The sequence below is a fragment of the Manis javanica genome, chromosome 8, assembly GCF_040802235.1.
Source record: "Manis javanica isolate MJ-LG chromosome 8, MJ_LKY, whole genome shotgun sequence".
In the NCBI taxonomy this organism is placed as follows: domain Eukaryota; kingdom Metazoa; phylum Chordata; class Mammalia; order Pholidota; family Manidae; genus Manis; species Manis javanica.
In genome coordinates this window covers 2,647,079-2,672,456 of record NC_133163.1, presented here as the reverse complement: position 1 = coordinate 2,672,456, position 25,378 = coordinate 2,647,079, and the positions used below count along the sequence as shown (strand labels likewise).

General features: G+C 49.2%; 1 protein-coding gene across 6 annotated transcripts in view; it reads right to left on the bottom strand.

The window, feature by feature from the left end:
- Window positions 1–7,397, bottom strand: part of LOC108403821 (uncharacterized) — a 35,754-nt gene extending 28,357 nt beyond the window's left edge. Inside the window, exons 1-4 of one of the 6 annotated variants that reach the window (XR_005054005.2) lie at window positions 7,238–7,397; window positions 2,990–3,281; window positions 811–1,369; window positions 234–357 (exon numbers count right to left, since the gene is read on the bottom strand). Coding sequence is in view for 2 of the 6 variants with exons in the window: in XM_073241806.1 (XP_073097907.1) it covers window positions 234–357; window positions 811–1,369; window positions 2,990–3,197 (891 nt within the window). In the remaining 4 variants the exon portion in view is untranslated. The remainder of the gene's footprint in view (window positions 1–233; window positions 358–810; window positions 1,370–2,989; window positions 3,282–7,237) is intronic. The other 5 variants (XR_012133640.1, XR_012133638.1, XR_012133639.1 and 2 more) reach the window with 5 other exon arrangements.
- Between the last annotated feature and the right edge of the window lie 17,981 nt (window positions 7,398–25,378).

Here is a 25,378-nt window from a genome sequence, read left to right as displayed (position 1 = left end):
CCTAATGCTTCCTCCTCTCGGCTCCTCTCGGCTCCTCTCGGGCCACTGCATCTTGTCTTGTCATGACCCAGACACTCAACTGGGGACAGTGAGTAGCTACCACCCCTTGGGAAGCAGAGCCCTGTGCTGGTCAGAGCAGAGAGGGTGCCTGGGACCCACTCTGACCCCTCACCCCTCACCCCACCGCAAGACAAGGAGGCTTCTGGGCGCCAGATGCTCCTGAGTCCCTTTACCTGGATGAGCCCCACCAGCTTCTCCTGAATTTGCGACATCCAGTTAACAAAGACCACTGGGTCCAACAGGTTCCCTGCTCTGGGTGTCTGAGAGGTAGATGGTCCATTTAGAGGCATCTCCCTGCTGGACCGGAAGGAGCCAAGCTGGGGTGCGAGGGATGGCAGGGGGTGTTGGTGTGTAGAAGACAGCTCAGAGCTGAGGGTGGTAGACTCCAGGCCGGGCCCCAACACCCCCTGCACACAGGCCCAGGGGACTGGAGAGGGCAGCTGGATGACAAATGGCAGCACAAGTTCCCACTGGTGTAGACAAGTCTCAGTGGTCATACACAAGCATTGCCCGTGAACTCCCCATACACGTGTGCAAGCCCACCCTAACGCGCTTACACACCCCACCTCCCCTCCCACACCTGCATACACGTGCTGTCCCCAAAGCCAGTGAGACTGCCTTCCCCCAAACGCTCCTCCCACCCTGGGGGCCCTTCTAAAGGCCTAAATGTTGGCCACAGCCCTAGGCCTGAGGGCCCTCACCACCAGGCAGTGCCTCGGCCAGGATCCCGGCACCCCCAGGAGGACTCACCCCAGCTGCCCAAACAGGGTGACCTTGCCCCAGGTGTACAGCTTACAACAGCTTTCACAGCAGCAATTGGGGGAGCTTGCCAGCTGAGAGAGACGGCTGAGGAGGACATTCTGGAAGCACGTCCTGTAGGTGGCCCAGAAGTGGGTGCCCAGCTGGCCTGCCCTCTGGGACCCCAGGCCCTGTGCCGTGGCCTTGTCCAACTTCTCCAAGTATGGGCCCAGCTTGTCCTGAGGGCCCAGGGTGGGCACTCGGGCTTCAGCGTCGCGTCTCAGGAGCCCCTCCAGCTGCCTGCCCCAGGAAGTGACTCCACTGTCCCTGAGGACAGCAGCCTCCTGGCTCTCATCCTCCCTGGCCCACTCCACGGCGGCCATCACTGCCTGGAGCTTCGGCTCCAGCTCCTGACTGTGCCCGATGTCCCCCAGGGCCTGCTGGACAACCTGCCACATGTTCTGGGCTACAAGCTCATACTGCGGGCCGCAGTCCTCCTTATGCTGGGCCGACTCCAAGATGCTCAGGCAGGCTTCCCGGAACTGCCCCTCCTGGACCAGCTGTTGGAAGCCTGGAAGAAAGGGGTCCAAACGGCGGGCTCAGAGGGGCCTAGAAAGACGGAGACTGGGAGGGGGCACCTGCCCGTGCAGATTCTTCACTAATCCCAGCTCACAAGAGGGAGGGAGGGAGCCGAGCTGTCTGGGATGCACCCTTCAGGGGAACCGGCAGGAAGCCAAGGCAGCCAGTTAGAAGAGCCTTTGGGAGCAGGGGTCTACGTGGCCAGTCAGGCTCCGGAGGCCATACTTTTCTTACCATGCGACCCCTGGTAGGCTTCCCTCTGTTCCCTTTCTGAGTAGAACGGCACAGCACGCAGCTGGTGAGCCCAGGAGCTCAGGCGGCTAGTCACAATCTGTGCCTGCACCCTTAACCTGGACCCCAAGACAGCAGGCTTCCCCCTGAGGAGCACGGGGAGGAGGCCCAGAGGAGCTGGTGGGAAATGTCCCAGCACAACGGGGCTCAGCGTGAATATACACCTGGGCCCCCACAAGGCTCATTCCAGCCCAGGAAGGAATTTGCATTTCTGATAGGCTCCCGGGTGGTGCTGCCTGTGTGGGTCCTGGACCCCATGTGCAGAATGGCGGCTCTACCACTGAGTCAAAGGGCACCCATGCTCTGCCTCCTTGCACATTTGGAATCAACCAGATAGACACAGAGAAATGATAGGTGGATGATAGACATATTGATTGATTGGTTGATTGATAATAGGTGGATGATAGATAAATGACAGATCAATAAATGATAGAGATGATAGAGACAAGAGAGAGAGAGAGAGAGCTCAATCTTCCATAACACCATCCAGGAGGGGCGACCTCCCAGACCCACCCCGCTGTCACCTGTGAACCAGCTGACAACCCCACGCCAGTCACCATCCAGATCCGAGAAGGCAGCACCCAATCTGCGCATGATCCTGGGCTCCCTGCAATTTGGCAACTTCCCACAGACCTCATGAAAAACCTGAAGCGTTTTCTCTTCAGAAAAGCATTCCCTAGATTACAGACACACCAACCACTCCCGGAAAACCCACCCTTCCCAGAAGCCAGCTCTGGACAGAGCCCGAATGAAAGAGCAGCCCCAGCCTTGCCCCTGACTCAAGGCCATTCAGTGAGCTTCTCTGGGTACAGACCCCAGCATGTTGGGCCACAGGGACACAAACATGGATCAGACACAGACACCCCCACACCCACCCCACTGCTCTTCTCTCAGTCCTGCAGCCCCAGAGCCTTGGGCACAACCCAGCTCTGGTTACTTGAATTTGAATTTAGACCTCCTCAACTTGCTGAGCATCTCTGGGCAAGTGACTTGACTTCTCTGAGCCTCTGTTTTGTCAGCTTTGAAACAAGCTTCAAATGGTACTCCACAGGAGGTGCCTCTCACGGTGTGACGACTATTGGCTGGTACTGCACTCGCTCCCTGGCATTGTGTCTCTGAGCCCCCCAGAGGCTCAGGCCCCAGCCGCAGCCCCATGACAGGCTACTGCGTCTTATCATGCCACCTGGTCCCCTCCAGGCCCTCAGCGTGACACTCATGGTCGGGGGAGCATGCAATGAACACTAAATGAGGCAGTGAAGAAGTGAGCAAAGGGACCGAGGAAGGAACGAGGACTCCTGGATAGAAGCGGAGAGGCACGCACCTCTGGAGGTTTCTTGCAGCTGAAAGTGCTTCACAGGTTTTTTTCCCCTGTGAAATGGCGTCGGCAGCTCCCAGCCTCTGCCTTTGCGCTCTCCTCTCGTGTGCTCTTGGGTCTCCCCAGCCAGCATTTGCAGGCTCTCACTGGCTACTTCCTCTTTCAGCCTGGATTTCTTCTTCGTTTCCCAGCAACTCATTTTGATTCGGTTCATCACCACGCAGCCACTGCCTTATAGCTCCCGGCCCCACAGGCTCCTGTGAGTGGCCTCTGAGCCGCTGGGCTCTTTATCCCGTCACTACCAAAGAAAAAAAATAAATGGGAGGGGACTGGGTGATGCGAAAGAAATTTCCTTTGCAGCTGAAAATGTGGACGTTAACACTTAGAAATTGCCAACTTTCACAGGATTTCCTCAAGCAAAAATGGGAGAGGCAGGTTCACTGTTTACCAGCCCGGGAATGTTTCCCTGACATCTTCCCTGGGTCAGCTGCTGAGCACAGCCCCCACAGTTAGGCCGGACCATGGGGAATGGACCACCAGCACCGCCACCCCACACTCCCCCCTGCTGCTGCTGTCAAAAAGTAACAAAGAACTCTTGTTTGGGATTTTTTTAAATCTGTCATTAAAGAAGAAATTACTCATAGCTATACTTTCTTTTTGTTAAATTGTGGTAGAACATACATACACAACATAAAATTTACCTTCTTAACCATTCTTAAGTGTACAGTTCAGTGTTGTTAAATAAAACACATTGCTGTGCACTCATCTCCAGATCTCTTTTCATCTTGCAAAACTGCAACTCTGTCCCCATTAAATTAGCTCCCCCCTCTGCCCCCAGCCTCTGGCACCAAGCACTCTGCTTTCTGTCTATGAATTTGACTCCTCTGTGGACCCCATTTGACAGGAATCATGCCATATTCATCCCTCTGCACCTGGTTTATTTAATTGGCATAATGTCCTCAAGGTTCATTCATGTTGTAACATGTGACAGAATTTCCTTCCTTTTTTAAAAAACATGAAACAATTGACTTTATTACCAATTCACTTTTTAAAAATCATTTTATTGTGATAAAATACACGTAACATAAAATTGACCATCTTAACCATTTTTAAGTGAACGTTTAGTGGGAGTAAGCACATTCACATTGTTGTGCAGACATCCCCATCATCATCTCCAGAATGTTCTCATCCTCCCAAAATGATGCTCTGTCCCCATGAACACCAACTTCCCGTCTCCCTCCCAGCCTCTGGCACCCACCATGCTACTTCCTGTTTGCGAGTTTGAGTCCTCTAAGGGCCTCATGTAAGTGGATCGAACAGGCTGTGTCCTGTGACTGGCTTATCTCACAGAGCATCATTAATTTAGCTGCTCCGAACGCAGTGTGCACATCTCTGTGCCAGTCCCTGCTTTCTCAGCGGCGTTTCTTTGGCACTGCCAACATTAGCACTATTGTGATTTCCCGCTCACCCAGGAAGCTCTTACTGGCCCATGTGGAAGAAACTGAAGCGAGCTCCCCGGGGGGCTCAGCATCACCCCGATCTGGAGCAGACTCTGGGTGTGCGTGGCAGGGCCCCAACACCGTCCTTTCCCGTGGGCAGCCTTGTCTTCCTGTGCCACTCTGACCTCACCTGCTGCCTCTGCCTAACGTGCCCAGCATTTACACTTAGACCTGCCTCAGCCCAGCCTGCAGGTCTTTAGCAATGAGCGAGTGCCCCCGGGCCGTGCTCGGGGTCTCCTTCGCAGACCCCCCCGGTATCCTGTGGTCCTGTCGCTGCTGTGATAGATCACCACAAACTCGGCAGCCTAAACCACACAACTTTATCATCCTATGGTTCTGGAGGTCAGAAGTCCAACTTGGGTCTCTTGGGGCCAAAATCACAGGTGGGGCTCCTGGAGGCTGCGGGAGAGAACCCGTTTCCTCCCTCTCATCTTCTACGTGAGCCTGCGCTCCCTTCCCCGTTTGCACGTCCAGTTATCAGGCCTGGCGCGCTGCACGGCAACCTCCGCTCCCCAACTGTTAAGGACCCTGTGAAGATGTGGGCCCCCCGCATAATCCAGGCTCCGTTCCAGGTCAAGGTGGGCTGGTCGGCAATGTTAATTCTGCCGGCATCCTATTGCCCTTTCCTGGGGGACCTAGCATGGACACGTGACGCCTCACGGGGTTGTGGGGGGCATTATTCTGTCTACTGCACACCCCTCAGCTGCAGCCTCGTCTCTCTACTCAACCCCGTGGGATGACCCGCGGAAGCACCGTCTCCACACTAGCCAGCCCACCCTTCCCAGCCTTCCTCCGACCTGGTCTGAAGGGTCCAGGTCTTTCTCTGTCCCGCTGCACAGCACATTCCCGTAGGCCTACTGTCAGGGGCTCCGTGCAGCATTCTGGACCGTTCCCATCTCCAGAACAGTGGCGAGGCTTCCCAGGCCTGCTCTGGCTTCCTCACGGCTCCCTGGGTCCTTAGGCACCTGCGCACGGGGTCAGTGTGCGCTCCGCGGGGACGCAGAGCTTATAGGACACACCGGGTTCGCCGAGGGTCTGGAATTGCCCTCCCAACCCCGTACTGTGATGGTCCCCGGGGTGCCGCAGAATAGGGTTTCCGCCCCATGCTGAGGGTTCTCACGAGTGATCTTCACTCCTCACAGTCCCGCGAGGTAGGCCCCAATTTGCAGATGCAGCAAGATGAGGAGATGCCTCGCGGCCCCACAGCTAGAAGGTACCAGAGCCGGGACACAAAGCCCACAGGCAGCCTCCTAGGCGGAAGGCTGGGGGTGCTCTGGACCCCTTGTTTTCCTGATCAGAGACTTTGGGACTTTGGGGATAAAGCATGCTGTGTCCAGAACCCAAACCAACAAGGCGCTCCGACGGCCTGAAGGGACATCTACGTGGATGTGTTTTCCCGTGAAGCGCCTGGAAGCAGGTGCTCAGGACGCGGTCAGATGGAAGGGGCGGCCCTGGGCGGCCCCTGCCTGTCCTGCCAGGGCCTGGCTGCTGGAATCCAGTAGGCGCCTGCGGTGCCATCAGCAGGGTGGCTCTGGATGTCAGCACCCCGGGAACAATTCCCTGGGAGTGGAAATGAGTGTTGCCGGGCGTCCCTAACGGGCTGAGGGGGCAGGACTGGGGGTCCTGCTGGGTCTGGCTGCTTTGGCACGCAGGCGCCCCTCCATTCCGGGTCTTCCCGCCCGCGGCACAGACAGGCAGGCGGCCTCGGCGGCCTCGGAGCCCCCTGAGCCCCACGTCCAGGGGACCCACAGGCACTGGCACCTTGCTGAGCCAGCAGGAGAGGACGGCGGGTGCGGGCTGTGAACCCGAGACCCAGCAGACCCACCAGCTGGGCTTGGGGGTCACACAAGAAGTCACTGCCCCACCCCCGCCCCCACCACAGCGCAGATGCCCGCTCAGGGCCTCCGGGGGAGAGGGGGCGGGTCTGCCCTGCTGGGGACGGGCCGAGCCCCAGGAAATCCCCCTGAAAACCCCGTTTCCTCCTAAAGGAAGGTTTGGCGTTCAGTTTCGCTTTTACTCTAACTGTGGAGTTTCTCGGAAACCATGTGGAGGTTCTCACTTTTGTCGTTTCTGTCAAAACACATTTTTGTGGGTCAGCCCACTGAGCCCAGGGGCCCTGCCTTGCGAGCGGCCCAGGGGAGGGCGCGCCCCACCCCCGCCTCCGGGCCCCGGCGCCGCGGGCGTATTTCTCTGGCGCCTGCCGGCCTCCGGCAGCGGGGCCCCAGCCTCCCCGCTGCCCGCGCAGCCCCCCTCAGCGCCCCCGGGGCGTCTCAAAGTTCCCGCTCACCCTTCCTTCCACGTGAGATGGGCACAGCTTGGGACGGTCCCGGCGCCCATCCAGGGCCCGCAGCCCACGGGAAATGGCCCCCTCTGCCCGCGGGCGGGGGCCGGGGTCACCCCAGGGGGAGGGCAGCGTTCCGGATCGCGGAGACTTTAAGTGGACCCAGATCCAGCAATGCCACTACGAAAACTTACTGATCCGCACTCTGACGGGACGCAGGTTCGCTGCATAAACAGGGGGACCCCAGTGTCTTTGATAAAAGCCGAAGCCACACACAGGCTGAAACCACCAGGAGGAAGCAGCCAGACCAGTTGTTACAGTGGCCGGCACGCAGGGACGCCCGCAGCCCCGGACCGACGAGGCGAGCCCCTGGGACGCGCCTCGGCAAGCACGGCTTCCAGAAGCCGCCCTGGCTGCGCAGCCGGCCCACCTGCACGGCCTTCAAGGCCCAGGTGCCCCACTCTCTGACCCTACCTCCAGCGTCACCTCTCCCTCTGACCGCATCCGGGAATGGTTCCTCTCTTGTAAGGACTCCTGCGATCCAGCAGGGCCACCTGTAGTCACATAGGCACTGTCCCTTTGCTGTGTCAGGAAACGTATTCCCAGGGTCCGGGGAGTAGGGTGGGAACATCTCTGGGGTGCCGTTAGCCTGCCCACCATGGGAACGTGCCCCCAAACCGCTCGTGGTGGGACATAGAGATGGCCCTCCTTCCCTCTTACGGTCGCATGGCACCCCCTTGTGAGGACAGACCATGGGTTACTCGGCCATTCCCCTTTGCTGCAAAATAAGAGGAAATCAGTCTTGAGCCCTCTGTAAGGTAAGCACAGTGGAATTTCAAACACATCTTTGGGTATTTGCCGGTTCCTGATTGTATAGTTAGAGTAGATATTTTTAGCAAATGCTGCATGGCTCCCTGACCAGTGGAGTAAGGGTTTTAGGGTTAGAAGAGCCCAAAAATTTTATGCTCAGTGAAATAAGCCAGGCAGAAAAAGACAAATACCATATGATTTCAAGTATTTGTGGAATATGAAAAAAAAGCAAAACAGCAGTAGACTCACAGAAACCAAGAAGTGACTGGTGGTCACCAAGGGGGAGCGGCAGGATGGGTGGGGGGACATAAGGGAGCACAATAATTCACAATCACAGTGTAAGTTGATCATAGGGACTGTTAAACCAATGTGGTGTACATCTTATGTTGGAAAACCAACATAAGACTGTATATTAATGACACTTTAATTTTTAAAAAATTAAAAATTAAAAAAAAAGGGGCCCTAATAGAGGCCAAAAATAAGACCACATGCCCAGGGAATCCCAGAGATCAAGCTGCTGTCAAAGGTAGGAACCTCACTCCTGTAGAACTCTGGACAGAGACAAGCCAGCCAGCCAGCCCGCAGGCCTGCCGTCCCACTTCTTCATACGAACCCTTCCTCCCAAACGCTATCCAATGGGCCTGTTCCCTCTCCCTTCCACAGTCAGCCTGATCCCAGGACCTGGGCAGTGCGGGTGCCCTGACGGGAGGCACCATGCTCACTCTCGCTCCCTTCCACGAGCACATTATCATGTGCACACGCGGTCCCCATCAGAGCTTGAGAGCACGCCCACAGACCCCACCCCCTCTCCACTCCCATGGCCACTGCAGGAGAGTCAGGAAGGAAGGGGTGGCTTGAGGAGGCTGGAACCCCAGACTCAGGAGTGAGGAGGGGGGATGGCCTCCTCCCGGGGCAAAACACACACAAATATCTCAAGAAAGATCCCTTTGCAGCAACACTGAGTAGAGCAGGCAGCTATTTTAACAGAGTTTAAATAAAACACCATATTGACAAGCTTGGTTATCTGGTCACCTAAGTTAGAAGGAAATCAACTCAGGAAATGATTTTAACAGAAACTCAGAAAAGATTCAACTCACCAGACTTTAAATTAAGACCAAAAAAAAAAAAAAGCTTATACAAACTCAACAATGAATGATACACACACACACCAGGAGGATTTATTCAAACCAACTAAATGGCAGGAGAAATGACAATGTGATCTCCAAAGAAGTAGAAAATCTAAACATCAGACTTATTACCAGATAACTCAATGATCAATAGTTATCATTATGCCTCCGAGTAATCAAAAAAAGAGAAGGTATAAATTATATTCTGCAAGGTATGTTTGAAGTAGACAAAGGTTACGGCAAATCACAAGGTCTTCCATCTAGACTGGAGCTTTGACTTCCTCGTAGCCTGGCGAGGGTCACTTTTCTGTTGGAAGACTCAGCTATCTCCTGCTCGCTCCCTGGTGGCGTCAGTCAAGGGGAAGACAACAGCAGGAAACGGAGCAGATGACTCCCAGGCCTGCCGCCCATGCTTCACTGGCAGGGTCCCCAGAACCGCTCAGGGCTTCTTTACACCCAGCTGTAGAATGGGGGAGGGGGGTGACAGGAGAACATGCCCTGGGGTATCTCCGAGCGACAGAAGTGATGGTTAATGGAAAGCAGGTCCTCCAGGCTCCAGAAAGCTCCGAGGGCCTCTCTGCAGAGCCCAGCTATGTGTTGCCACCTAGTGGCCATGGGTGGAAGTGTCCATGTTAGGCTTTCTGCCCACCCGGTGGCTGTCTTTGCCCAGATAAGACCCAGGTCTTGGAACTAAGGTCTTCCCCTCAGAAGAGAGGTGAGAGTCTGATCAACAGGGGAAATTTTCTGAGTTATATTTCAATAAGGCTCCAATTTTTTTCAAAACAAATTTCTTCCTCTCCAAAACAAACACAACACAGACACAAAACAAAACCAGACAGTGAAACAGAGAATGGCATGACAATGAATATCACAGCACCCAAGGGCGCCCTCACCACACATTAGGCACAGCTAAACACCTCTGTGGTATCTCACTTGTAATGCTCACAGTCACCTAGGACAGAGGCACTCCAATCCTCGGCAAATACACTCGCCCATGCCACAGGGTATGCCCCCAGACACATAGGAAATACAACTCCTGCAAGGCGTGGCTACTTTTGACAGTTTCTACTTAGGCTGACAGATTGAGCAATAAAAATACAAGACTCCCAGTCACAACTGACTTTCAGATAAATGACAAAGAGCTGATTGGCTTAAAGATGGCGGTGTGAGCTGTGAGACTAAAACCTCCTCCCAAAACCACATATATTATGAAAATATAGCAAATACAACTAATCCTGAAAGAGCAACAGGAAAGATTGCTGTGACAGACTGCCTACATCTGGGGAACAGAGCAGACTCATGGAAAAGGGTAAAGTACCAAAGCGGGGACCCAGAGGGACCTAAGCCCTTGCCCCACCCCAGCTCACCTGCGGGAGGAAGAGAAACGGAGTGGGGAGGGGGTAGAGGCCTAGAACTGCTGAATACCCAGCCCTGGAGATCTGCTCTGGGAGCACAAACCTACATTATATGGTGCACTGGAGATTAGTGGAGTCGGAAAGCTAAGACAGGTGGAATACTAGGAGAGACTGAGATTCCAGCCACTTACGCAGAACAGGCACCCACAACTGGAAGCTCTGGGACAAAAGAAAGGCAGGCACTATGAGAAATTTCCCAACAGTGAAAGGGCTGCTAAAGGGGCAAGGATTGCACAGAGCTTCCTGCTCAGGAGAAAGGATAGGTGGACAAATTGCCCTGGGCCACTCTGCTCAGCAGGTTGGGAACTTTCAGGAACTTCAGGTTTTCCATCCCCCTGGCTGGCAACACAGCTTCAAGGCCTCACATCATGATACCCAGCCTGCTGCTCCTTCCTCCCAGTCAGTACTGGCTCACAAACCTGCTTCCCCTGCCATTTCCCCAGGCCAACCAGAGAGTGGCCCCGCCTATGGCAGCTACAAGGGCATAGCATAGACACTCCTTCCTGCATGCCCAGCCAACAGGCTCTGGCAGTGGAGGCAGGCACTGCAGCTGGGAAGCAAGAAAGATCTCTTTCCTCCTGGCAAGCACCAGCACCACTCGCCTGCAACCCCCGCCATCACTCCAGGGGCTGAGCAGCTCCAGAAAGTAGAGCTTCTGGGCACTAGAGGGTGCCACCTACAAATATGAAATATTAAGGAAACTGGTTCAAACCAATATGCCACAAACACCAGAAAAAGGACCTAGTGAAACTGAACTCACCAATATTCCTGAAAGATATTTCAAAATAAAAATCATGAACATGCTCATGGAGCTACAGAAAAATATTCAAGCTCTCAGGGAGGAATTCAAGAAACAGATAGAAACTTTGAAAAATACAGTATCCAAAATGAAACATACAATGGAGAAATTTAAAAGCAGATTAGAAGAAATAGAGGACAAGGTAAATGAAATGGAAATCAGAGAACAGGAATACAAAGAAGCTGAGGCACACAGAGAAAAAAGGATCTTTAGGAATGAAAGAATATTGAGAGAACTGTGTGAGCAATCCAAATGGAACAATATTTGCATTATAGGGGTACCAGAAGAGAAGAAGAGAGTAAAGGGGATAGAAAGCATCTTTGAGGAGGTAATTGCTGAAAAATTCCCCAGTCTGGGGAAGGAGATAGTCTCTCAGGCCATGGAAGTACACATGTCCCAACACAAGAGACCCAAGGAAGACAACACCAAGACATATAATAATTAAAATGGCAAAAATCAAGGATAAGGACAGATTATTAAAAACAGCTAGAGAGAGAAAATAGATCGCATACAAAGGAAAACCCATTTAGGCTATTATCAGAGTTCTTAGCAGAAACCTTACAAGCCATAAGGGAGTGGCATGATATATTTAATGCAATGAAACAGAAGGGCCTCAAACCAAGAATACTCTACCTGGCAAGATTATCATTTAAATTTGAAGGAAGCAGTAAACAATTTCCAAGTTAGCAAAAGTTGGAAAAATTTACCTCCCACAAACCATCTCTGCAGCGTATCTTGGAGGGACTGCTATAGATGGAAGTGCTTCTAAGGCTAAATAGCTGTCACCAGAGAAAATAAAACCACAGTAAAGGAAAGTAGACCAATTAATTCTAAGCAAATGCAAAATTAAATCAACTATCCAGAAAGTTAATCAAGTGATACACAAAGAGTACAGAAAATGATACCTAATATATAAAGAATGGAGGAGAAAGAAAAGGAAGGGAGGAAAAAAAAGAACTTTTAGATTGTGTTTGAAATAGCACACTAAGTGAGTTAAGTTAGACTCTTAGATAGTAAAGAACCTATCCTTGAACCTTTGGTAACCACAAATCTAAAGCCTGCAATGGCAATAAGCACATATCTATCGATAATCACCCTAAATGTAAATGGGCTGAATGCACCAATCAAAAGATATAGAGTTACTGAATGGATAAAAAAACAAGACCCATCTACATGCTGCCTTCAAGACACTCACTTTAAACCCAAAGACATACACAGACTAAAAGTGAAGGGATAGAAAAACATATTTCATGCAACTAATAAGGAGAAAAAAGCAGGAGTTACAGTACTTGTATCAGACAAAATAGACTTCAAAACACAGAAAGTAACAAGAGACAAAGAAGGACATTACATAATGATAAAGGGGTCAATCCAACAAGAGGATATAACCATTATAAATATATATGCACCCAACACAGGAGCAGCTACATGTGTGAAATAAATACTAACAGAATTAAAGGGGGAAATAGAATGCAATGCATTCATTTTAGGAGACTTCAACACACCAGTCACTCCACAGGACAGATCAAGCAGACAGAAAATAAGTAAGGACACAGGGGCACTGAACAACACACTAGAACAGATGGACCTAACTGACATCTACAGAAAACTCCACCCAAAAGCAGCAGGATACACATTCTTCTCAAGTGCACATGGAACATTTTCAAGAATAGATCATATTCTAGGCCACAAAAAGAGCCTCAGTAAATTCAAAAGGATTGAAATTGTACCAACCAACTTCTCAGATCACAAAGGTATGAAACTAGAAATAAATATGCAAAGAAAACAAAAAAGCCTACAAACACTTGGAGGCTTCACAATGCTCCTAAATAATCAATGGATCAAAGACCAAATAAAAACAGAGATCAAGCAATTTATGGAGACGAAAGAAAACAATAACTCAATACTACAAAATCTGTGGGATACAGCGAAGGCCATGCTAAGACAAAAGTATATTGCAATACAAGCTTGCCTCAGGAAAGAAAAACAATCCCATATGAGCAGTCTAAACTCACAATTAATGAAACTAGAAAAAGAAGAATAAATGAGGCCCAAAATCAGTAGAAGGAGGGATATAATAAAGATCAGAGCAGAAATAAATAAAATCGAGATGAATAAAAACAATTGAAAGTATCAATGAAAGCAAGAGCTGGTTCTTTGAGAAAATAAACAAAATAGATAAACCCCTAACCAGTCTTATGAAGAAAAAAAAGAGAGTCTACACACATAAATGGAATCAGAAAGGAGAAAGGAAAAATCAATATGGACACCACAGAAATACAAAGAATTATTAGAGAATACTATGAAAAATTATATGTTAACAAACTGGATAACCTAGAGGAAATGGACAACTTTCTTGAAAAATACAACCTTCCAAGGCTGACCAAGGAAAAAACAGAAAATCTGAACAGACCAATTACCAGCAACGAAATTGAATTGGTAATAAAAAAAACTACCTAAGAACAAAACCTCTGGTCCAGATGGCTTCAATGCTGAATTTTATCAAATATTTAGTGAAGACCTAATACCAATCCTCCTTAAAGTTGTACAAAAAGGAGAAGAGGAGGGAATACCCCCAAACTCATTCTATGAGGCCAGTATCACTCTAATACCAAAACCAGCAAAAGATACCACAAAAAAAGAAAATTACAGACCAATATCCCTGATGAACATACATGCAAAAATACTTAACAAAATACTAGCAAACTGAATTCAAAAATAGCATCCATCATGATCAAATAGGATTTATTCCAGGGATGCAAGGATAGTACAATATTAGAAAATCCATCAACATCATACACCACATCAACAAAAAGAAGGACAAAAATTATGATTATCTCCACAGATGCTGAAAAAGCATTCAACAAAATTCAACATCCATTCATGATAAAAACTCTTAACAAAATGGGTATAGAGGGCAAGTACCTCAACATAATAAAGGCCGTATATGATAAACCCACAGCCAACATTTTACTTAACAGCGAAAAGCTGACAGGATGCCCACTCTCCCCACTGTTATTTAACATAGTTCTGGAGGTCCTAGCCACAGCAATCAGACAACACAAATAAATAAAAGGCATCCAGATTGTTAAGGAAGAAGTTAAACTGTCACTATCTGCAGATGACATGGTATTGTACATAGAAAACCCTAAAGAATCTACCCCAAAACTACTAGACCTAAAACAGAATTCAGCAAAGTTGCAGGATACAAAATCAACACACAGAAATCTGTTGCATTCCTATACACTAACGACAAACGAGCAGAAAGAGAATTCAGGAAAACAATTCCATGCACAATTGCATCAAAAAGAATAAAATACCTAGGAATAAACCTAACCAAGGAGGTGAAAGACCTATACCCTCAAAACTACAAGATACTCATGAGAGAAATTAAAGAAGACACCAATAAATGGAAATAAATCCCATAGTCATGGATAGGAAGAATTAATATTGTCAAAATGGCCATTCTGCCTAAAGCAATCTACAGATTCAATACAATTCCTATCAAAATACTAACAGCATTCTTCAATGAACTGGAATAAATAGTTCTAAAATTCACATGGAACTGCAAAAGACCCCGAATAGCCAAAGCAATCCTGGAAGGAAGAGTAAAGCTGGGGGGATTATGCTCCCCAACTTTAAGCTCTACTACAAAACCACAGTAATCAAGACAACTTGGTACTGACACAAAAACAGAGCCACAGACCAATGTAACAGACTAGAGAGTCCAGATATTAACCCAAGCATATATGGTCAATTAATATATGACAAAGGAGCCATGGACATACAATGGGCAAATAACAGCCTCTTCAACAAGTGGTGTTGGCAAAACTGGACAGCTACATGTAAGAGAATGAAACTGGATCACTGTCTAACCCCATACACAAGAGTAAACTCGAAATGGATCAAAGACCTGAATGTAAGTCATGAAACCATAAAACTCTTAGAACAAAACACAGGAAAAAATCTCTTGAATATAAACATGAGCAACTTTTTCCTGAACACGTCTCCTTAGGCAAGGGAAACAAAAGCTAAAATGAAAAAATGGGGCTACATCAAACTAAAAAGCTTCTGTAGAGCAAAGGACACCATCAGCAGAACAAAAAGGCATCCTACAGTGTGGGAGAACGTATTCAAAAGTGACATATCTGACAAGGGGTTAACATTCAAAATATATAAAGAACTCTCACGCCTTAACACCCAAATAGCAAATAACTAGATTAACAAATGGGCAGAGGATCTGTTCAGACACTTCTCCAAAGAAGAAATTCAGATGGCCAACAGGCACATGGAAAGATGCTCTACATCCCTAAATATCAGGGAAATGCATATTATGATTGGCACACATAATGTAGGGGGGTCACGGGGAAGGCAGTACAGCACAGAGAAGACAAGTAGTGACTCTGTGGCATTTTACTACACTGATGGACAGTAACTGTAATGGGGTGTGAAGTGGAGACTTGATAATATGGGTGAATGTAGTTACCAGAAGTTTTTGATGTGAAACCTTCATAAGAGTGTATGTCAGTAATACCTTAATAAAAACAAAAAACAAACAACAACAACAAAGAATGATGAGGAGCTTTTTTTAGTATGTGAACGTCCATACAATGTTTGGAATATACTTATACTAAAAATTTTTGTTCTGTATCTGAAATTCTAATCTAACTGGATATCCTGTTTTAGCTAGCAACCTTAATTCTCCATCTTTTTAAATGCTGTGTCAATCCTCCAACCCAGTATTACAGCCTGCTGATGAGTCACAGGCCCTAGTTTGAAGACACTGCCTCAGATGACAAGGCCATGAGCACTTCCTTCCACAGGGGAAACCAAGGTCAGTGGAGAAATTTGGATTTGAATGGACAGTCACACACACACACCCTGCTGAGAACCACCCTATCTTCAGCTCCAGATGGGCCACCTCCCGGCACAGTGGCCTGTGCATGCTGCAGTGAAAGGTTCTAGGATTTTTTAAAGATCACTTAAGTGCACATAAATCACTAGTGGCAGTTACTTTGCTTTTTAAATAAATATTCAGTTGATTAAAGTACTACATTTTAAAGCGCAGTTTTTCCTTAAGTGCTGACAGTCAACTTAAAAATGTTGTCTATAAATTCAATCAATTTCTGTGTGTGAGAGACACTAATTTAATTAACTCAGATAATGCAAGATAGAGCAGAGACAAACAAAATGACAAAAATAATCCTTAAATGCAATGCATTCAGTGGAAGCCACCGACAGCCACAGAGGGGTGCAGCATAGGCCCCTCACAACAGACAAAGACAATAGAAAAGGTATGGATTTCCACAGGGTATAGAACAGGGATGTTTGAATCATTTCTATAGCAATAACCCCCCTGCCACCTCCAGCCTCTAATTCCTCTTCACTTTTCTTTATAGCAATACCATGCCCCCATGTGGTTTTATTTATGTATTATCTATTCCCCCCAGAATTGTAATACCATGAGAACAATTCTTGGTTTAACATCATTGACTGTATTCCCTATGCTGTACATTCCACCCCCGTGACTTAGTTATTCTGTAATTGGATGTTTATTCCTCTTTATCCCCTTCATTTCACCCATCCCCCAGGCCCTCTTCCCTGTGGCAACCACCAGTCTGTCTTGTGGTTTTTAGTCTATTTCTGCTTTCTTGGTTTGTTTGTTTTATTTTTTAGATTCCACATATAAGTGAAATCACATGGTATTTGTCTTTCTCTGTCTGATTTATTTCACTTAGCTTAATACCCTCTAAGTCCATCTATGTTGTCCCAAATGGCAAGATTTCATTCTTTTTTATGGCTGAGTAATATTCCATTAAGTACACATACCACATCTTCTTTATGCATTCACCTATTGATGGACACTTAGGGTTAACACTTAGGTTTTACAAGGAGCCTTTGATTGCTATTCAGTCTCATCTACAAACTAGTTTAAGTAAAAACACTTAAACCTTTAAAACCATGCATTTAGTTGCTCTAAATACTTCAACTGAATAACTAACAAACAAAACATGCCCTGTGAATATGGTGGGTCTTCAGTCCGAGCACAGAAGAGGTGCTTTCTTTCCAAGCACTGGCTGACCATGGAGATGCAGGTAATGGAGCACGTAGACAGGCCCACAGTCACACACACACACACAAACACACAAGTGGGCCAAACCAAACGCTAAGGGCACAAGCTCCCTCCTCCAGGAGCCCACCGTGGAGACTCCTCGTCCCTGACTGCTCGTGCCTCCAGCACTTGGTCCACCTGGGTGTGCACACATGTGGGGGCGGGAGGTGCCCTCTCTAATCACACATCCCATTCACCTGCCTGTTTCTCCTGCTCCCACTTAAACAATTGAACTTCTTGGTTCTCAGTGGAAACTAAGTCTTCCTAGATAAAGCACGCCCTGCTCCTTTGAGGAGGACGAGTGCTTTGGGGAGCGGTGGGCCAGGAAGGACAGAGAGGCACATTCACAGCTGAAGAAGCGGGAGGGGCCAATCTGTTGTGAGCACAGTTCGACTGTCTTCGCAGTTGGAGAAAATCAGCCTTTCAAATGCCTCAGGACTATCGGGATGGTGGTCCCTGTTCAAGGTGACTGGCAGGGGGGTGAGGGAGGCTTGCTCCTGCAGTTTCAAGGACTGTTTCCTGCTCTGAGTGCTGGTCCCTGCAGGGACTGAACATCCATCACGCAGTATCCTCAGATATGTGAACTTCTCTGCATTTTTGCACTTCAATAAAAAGTTACAAAATATTGCTTAAGAAGTCAGTTAAGCCTTTCTTCCTCCAGATACCAAACTCATAAGCCAAAAGTTCATTTCTCTGCAGGCACAAGTAAACTTCGATTCAATGAGGTTCCAAGAGTTTTACCCCAAAGTATGAATCTATCTCAGCAGCAAGCACCCACAACATCAATGGGCCACTCTGGTATTCTGGTCATCCTGCAACCCTTCTGCCAGGCGTCGCCCCAGGCTTGGACCCTCTTGTGGGTCCCCTACTGTGCACAGGGTGCAAGGCTAAGTTCAGCCTTGGTTGGAGCCCAGAGCAGTGTGCCCAGTGGGGCCAGGTTGGGCTGCTGCAGGTGGGAGTGGTGAGCAGGGCAAGGTAGATTGTGGGATTCGGGGGTGAGCTGTCCCCAGAGAGCGTGGAGGTGGGAGGGGAAGCCTAAACTATGGGCAGCAGGGAGGTAATCATCACCTAAATGGCACTTCACAGCTTCCAAAGCCCTTTCAAGGCAGGTTTCTCATTGCACCCCTACAAGAACTCTGAGGGGGAAACTGGGCAGCTGCATTATCCCCATCTACGCATAAGGCCACTGGAACCAACCCAAACTGGTGAAAAGTAACAACAGGGCTGGGTCCCGAGCTCCTGACTCTCAGCCCCACAGCTGGAGATGGGAGAGGTCAGGCCCCGGCCAGGCTGATCAGGCACAACTCCACCCAGTCAGAGAAAACACCTGCGCTCGAACCATGCGCGCTCGATGGAAAGGAGGGATGAGGGCCAAGCCCCTGGCCACTGGGTTGGAATCCTAAGTACCAGCAGCCCAAAAGGCAGAAACTGAACCTGGGTCCACACCGGTCTCCAGGAAAACTGGGGCAAGCCCATGGCCCCCGGAGGAAGCAACCAGTCAGATCCAGATCCAGGCAAAAGACACCCTGTGGACAACTGACCCAGCTTCTTAAATGAGTCGGCGGCAGGAAAGTGGGGGGGACAATGGGGACATGGACAGTTTCAGATTAAGAGACCTTGGAGACACAAGCACATACAATCCGTGGATTTCATTTAGATCTTGATTTAAATAAATCATCTGTTAAAAAACATTTTTTGGACAGAGCAGTTTAAATACGGACTCCACATTAGATATTACAATATCACCATTGTCCACTGGATCCTGTTTTTATTTACTTTTTGGGCAGTTCTAACAATTAATAAGGATTGCTACTTCATGACCATTGCTCCATCTTAGAGACTTCCCAAAGAAAAAATTTTTGATTGTTGCTTATTGTTCTAAAATACAAGGCAAAACCCATTCTGCAGAAGTTCATTCAAGCCTTTTATAAATCTTAAGGTTTATGTAGAATCTTAGGGATCTTATTTTTCCTATATCTTGAAATAGTTGTCTATTTCATCATCCCAAGAACTATTTCAACATTACTCATAAGGAACCCAATTATGTTGAAAGGACTAAAACAACAAGGAAATGGAGAAATGATGGGATGGCCCAGAAGGACCCTCAGCAGGAAACAACTCGTGCCTGTCATACCGTCCCCTCCTTACCAGACTGTCCAGGGACGGCATCAACTTTCAAGGAGGCTTCAGACTCCGGAGAAAGGGTTTCTTTCTTCCATCTTTATTGAACACAGTTGAGAATTTGGAATTTTTCATTTTCCACCCATTCAAGCAAGGAGAAGAAAACTGACCAAGGGAGACGTTTCACTGTGACTGGTCCATCAGAAGTGGGTGCAAGGGACCGAGAGGGGTGTCCTGTCTAGATAGTGCTGAAGTCAACCAGATGAGAGAACTCTCAGCAGGTCCAGATGACCCCCATCTTAGATGAAAACTTTCTCGAATTCACATTTCCAGGGACAAAAAGGAAATATATTCACATCTAGTCAGTCAAAAGGAAAGACTTCACTCAATATTTTGTAATAAGAACTTGGGCCATTGCATATTCCTAATGGACATAGGAAAGAAGTCTTTCATACTTTGTAACATTTATGAGCACAACTTGATGAGGTTCATAAGTGGATAAATGTGAGAGGCAAGCTTATACACAAAGATATTGGAAAGAAATAGATTATGTAGAATTTTGTAGATTAATTAAATTGATCATTCTAATGGATGCTTATAAATCAGAAAATGAAGATATTTTCCAATTATGGAGCAAAGAAAATGGCTGAGCTCTCTTCAATAAAATTATGAGTATCAACAATTTCAAAAGTGTCTTCTGAATATTGCACTTTGATGGTGCCAGGGCAGAAAGAAGAATGACAGGTAATGATGGGCTAGGAACTATTCAAGATGTGTTTGAAACCCAAAATCAGACTTTACAAGGTGTATGTGTTCCAGATTCTGGCATGAAAGCAGACAAGTCACTAACTGGCCACAAACGACACCATCCTTTTATTCCTATAGAATTCTGTGAGTTATTTGTGAAATGACTAAACGCAAAAAAATGTCAAGGAGCCATGGCAATATCACCAGGGGTTCCCGGTGGTGGCGCACTGACTGTACCCCAGTTATTTAAGAAAATGACCTTCCACTTTGTAGAGCTTTGTGGTATTTCTGAGATGTGCAATGACAGGATGCCCGTGACTGGCTTATACTGCAAGGCGCAGGGGTGTCGGGTCAGGGACTCAAGGGCATGGCGGGGGCAAAGTGAAGGTGGCTGTTGAAGCTAACGGTGCAACACGAAGGTCCCAGGTGCTCTGCTCCCGTGAAGGCTGGATGTTTCCACAGTGAAAAGCTTTCTTTAAAAAAAAGAACAGGAAAATGCTTCAGCAATGGGAATGTCACTCAAATTTGGAGTGCAAATAACATGCCCGTGTTGGGCCCCAGCACAGAGCACATTCATTTCTTCTCTGGGAGCAGTGGGAGGCCAGGCGGGGCTGCTCTGGTCCCTGCAGCAGCCCCCAAGGTCCCGGCCCAGCCGGTGGTGGTCAGGAAAGAGAGGAGCGCTGGCCTAGGGGGCACTCGGGGTGGGTCTTACCCACACTGCTCAGTAAAGTGGCCTCCGCAAATTGAGAGCATGTCAGGAGGGATCCCAGCCCTCCTGCTGGCTGAGGCACTGGCCGTGAGGGCCTCTGGGAGGGGCTGTTCACTCTCCAGGGTGGCAGCCAATGAAGTGTGGGGTCCCAGCGAGATGGCCAGGGCTCTGCAGGGTAAAGCTCCTCCAGCTCCATCATTCAGCTGTTTTCACAGGGCACCTGCCTCCCCAGGCGAAGGCTGCAGAGAAGGTGGTGTGGGACCCAGGCTGGTGGGCACCCAACTGCTGTGAAAGCAAAGTCATGGACTGCCAAGGAGGCCTTTTCTGGTGAGCCAGGAAGCCAGCTCTGGTGGGTCCTAGAGGCAGGGATAGCACCAAGCCCCCTGCTCTGTCAGGCCACTAGAGAAGTCCCAAGGTCAGGGTCAATGACAGCACTTCACCTGCAGAGACCCAGACCCCAGGAGTCAGCCCATAGAATCCCAGCTTCCACTGGGGCCCCATGGAAGCCAGGGGGCCAAATCTGGACCAGCTTCCTTCACAGACAATCCCAGAATGTTCCCAAGATGTACAGCAGCTCTCTAGGCTGAACGTTCTCCCCAGCACGTGGGGGCTTCTCCGTGGGACTAGCTTGTCCCAGTGTTAGCACTGGAAGCCCTGTGTCCCACCCAAAAGGGGCAGGCAGTCACTCTAGGGCCTAATGACCTGAGTTTAGGCTGCTGCAAAAACACAGACAGGGTGCTTATAAACAATAGGAATTTATTTCTCAGTATTCTGGAATCTGGAAGTCTGAGATCCAGGGACCAGCGGATTCAGTGTCTGGTGAGGGCCTGTTTGATTCCTAGGTGGTGACTTCTCTGTGTCTTCACATGGTGGAGGGGTGAGCAAGTTCTGTGGGGTTCTTTTATAAGGACACTATTCCCATTTGTGGGAGCTCCACCCTCATGAACTAATCACCTCCTACAGGCCCCACCTCCTAAGGCCATGACCTGGGGGTTAGGTTGCAACATATGACTTTGGGGGAACACAAATATTCAGACTACAGTGTCACCCTTATTTAAATAACCTAGGGAGACATGACCCAAGTGTTTCATCCCAGTGTCCCTCCACCTTACCCTTGTTATTCTAGGTAACTGCTGGAAAGTTCTCTGCCTTAAGGATGGGAACCGCATTCACAGGCACCCCACACCCACACACAGATGGAGTCCAGGGCAGCGCCCCACTGAAAGTTTCCCAGACATGTGACTGTGACCCACTGTAAGAAATGTATCCATTACCACCCAGTATGCCCCCAGGGGTATTACTGAGTGTTTGGAGGTCCCAGCAGTGGAGAGGAGTTGAGCTCAATGACCAGACTCATGCCAGGCGCATGGCACAGCCCTGTCAGCCCCTCACCAGCAGGCTCCTGGAGGCGCTGCCTTCCTGGGAGGCAGGGGCGGGTGCAGCCTGCCCCTGGAAGGCTGCAGGGGGTGGGGGATGGGGAGCCCTATGCCTCAGGGCTGGGGGAAGTGCAGAAAGCAGGGTCTTGGCCACCTCACTGCCTTGCCTAGGAGAAAACTTCAGGACGGGGGCTCTGTCCGTGCTGGGAGGTCGGGGCTGAGCTCTGCCCCGGACGTGGAGCTCACACCAGGCAGGCAGCCTCTCCGGGGCCACACTGGCCTTCTCTACAGAAGAGCACCCGGAGTTCTGCAACTTTTCTGCAGTTGCTTCCGCCTTTATTTATCTCACAAGTGTTTATTAAGTAACTGCATGCTCCCAACACTGAGCCAGGCTGCCTTTGTTTTGTCATAAAGTCCTGCAGGCTGAGCAGCTTATACACATGTTTATTGTTGCAGTATCTGGAGTCAGATCGGAGGTCCAGGCATGCGCCAGGCTGGGGTCCCAAAGCCTCTCCGTGCAGACGGCCGCCTGCCCCGTGTGCTCACTCGGCCATCCCCCATGCCTGTCTGCATCCCCATCTCCTCTTCTTATGGGGACACCAGCCATGGTGGGTCAGGGCCACCCTGGAACCTCTTCTTAACTTGATTACACACATTTATACCTGTCAAGACCCTGTCTCCAAATACTGCCACATTCTGAGATACTGAAAGGTGAGATTTCAACCTGTGAATTTGGGGGAGACACGATTCAGCCCATAACATAGATTCTGATGCTTAAAAAAGACAAAGACAACATAGTCCCAGGACCTGTGAGGTCTGAGAGCCTGAGATGAGAACAGAGCCCACCTGGGGCAGAGCTCAAACCAGAAAGGACCATCGAGGCAGGAGCCCAGGCTGTGGCCCAGAGGAGACACAGGGCCTCCCGCACCTAGAGTCATGGTTGGGAGCCCTGGTCAGGGTCCAGACAAGTCCTCTATGCTGGTTCCTGCGTGTGCTGTGGACAGGGCGCAGGGTGGCCACCGGCGCTTAGGTGACAGCTGAACCAGCTAGGCTGCAGGCACCCCACCCGTATCCCCAGGGCGGCCTCCAGGAGCCATGCTCTGCTGCCTGTCTGTGGGGCAGGCAGAGGCTGTGGCTCCCAGCTCAACACCACCCAGGGAGTAAAAGCAACAGCGCAGCACAGAGCGAATGTCAGCAGTATGAGGCTCATGGCCGAACCCCTTCCCTTTCCATCTCCTCTTACCCCCCCAGAAGCCACCCACTATCTGAGCTGCCAGCTTCATTCAGCAAATACTATTCTTATAAACAGCTGACCCAGTTTCTCAGCTTGAATTAGGACGCCTCCCAGGCAGTCAAGGATGTACGGGGTGAATTTAAATGTTGCTTAAAAGCATGAAAGCTTGAAAGCAAACTTGGACCACCCTCTCCACTGGGGACAATGGTGCTGATGCCATCCAGAGGCCACGGCCCTCAGGCAGGAGCCCACCATGGTTTGTGCCCCTTGTACCTCTTTCCCCAAGCTCAATGCTGACTCATGGAACCACTGCAGATCTGTGTTTTAAACTTTAATTAACCTACATTCTTTCCTAGATTTCATGACCTGATTTTCCATTCTTCTATCTGCTGGGACCTACAAGGCAGCAATAGAGTCACTTTACATTTTAGCCCCAACACCCATCAAATAGGGGCTTGACCCCCAAAACAAATGACACCAGCATCAGGAAATAGGGAGGACCCAGTGGCAAATGCATCAGTTAGAGCCAGTGTTCCCCTTGACTTTTGCAACTGTAATCACAGAAGCAGGGTGAGGGGACAGGTCGTGGCCGGTCAGGCAGCTGTAAGGATGCAAACCACAGCCCCAGGGAGGATAGCTGCCCAGGGTCCCAGCTGCTGAGCTCTGAAATTCACGCTCCCCACAGCTGGTCCCAGCCATGACCTAGAACAGTGAGGATACACGAGCAGGCCCCTTCCCAGGAGACAGGGCCTCCTCTCACAGCTGTGCCCAAGCTCCCACCAGCTGTGTCCCTGGAGGATGCTGCCCGCCTTCCCACCATCCCTGGGGCTCCGACCGCGTGGCTGCCCGGCTCTTCTGGCCCCACAGCCCTGCCTCCCCGCTTTCCCTCCCCTGTGCATTTCCTATGTGAAACGTTTGATCCTGCGGCTTCTAGGAGAACCCAGATCTACAGAGAGACCGCTGCCCAGCCCCACCTCCACAGCAGATTCCACCCTGGCCTGACTTTCCCACCCCTGCCCCCACAGTCTGTCCTCCAAACAGCAACTAGGCTGACCCCCACCCCATGGCCTGGCCCTGCTCCTCTCTGGCCAGAAGTCTTCTACATCTCTCACTCAGCTCCTGCCAGGCTGGCACCCCGCACTCTGCACTACTGTCTTCTCCACACAAGCTCTTCCCAGACCTGAGCATGACTGATGCCTCCTCTCTCGGGCCTCTATCTCTTCTCCCTGCAGAGATGGGCCCAGAACCCCTGCTCCCAATGCAGGTTCCCCTCCCACAAGCCTGGTCCATTTTCTTCCACCACAATGATCACCTTGTAACAGAAGACATCTACCCACTTATTGACTGCGTCATCCCTGCTGCCTTCCCCCTGGAGTGAGGGCAGGGTGCCTGCTGCTTCGGCTCATGGCACATCCCCGGGCATCAGCAAGGGGCTCTGTGTTCAGCACAGGGGTGAGCCAGAACAGATAAAGGAAGAGTTGAGAGATTTCACCTTAATCTACCAGGATCTCAAAAAAGGAAAATACAGGACAGAGAAAAAAACAATAAAATAAAATTTTCCAGAATAGAAGAGATACTTAACTTCTCATCCTGAAAGGGCGCACCAAATCCTGAGAGAAATAAAACAAAACAAAACAAATTTTATCCAGAATATATGAACATTTAAAACTCATTGAGAAAACAAGCATTACCATTTTAAATACAGTCAACAGATTCAAACAGACACTTCACTCAAGAAGGTATACAAGTGACAAAGAAGCAGATAAAAAAATGCATGACATCATTAGTCATCAAGGAAATGCAAACTAAAAACACAGTGAGATGCTGCTCTGCCCTTATTAGACGGGCTGAAATTAAAAAGACAGACCATAGCAAGTGTTGGCAGCATGTGGAGTAACTGGAACTCTCACACATTGCTCGTGAGTGTGTAAAATGGTACACACTCATAGACCACTTCGGAAACCAGCTTAGGTGTTTCTTTAAAAGTCAAATGTACGCCTACCATATTATCCAGCCATTCCACTCCTAGGTAATTACCCAAGAGAAAAGGAAATATGTGTCCATACAAAGATTTGTATGCTAACATTCATAGCCTCTTTATATGTAATAGCCAAGAACTGTAAACAATTCAAATATTCATCAATAGCTGAATGGATAAACAAATT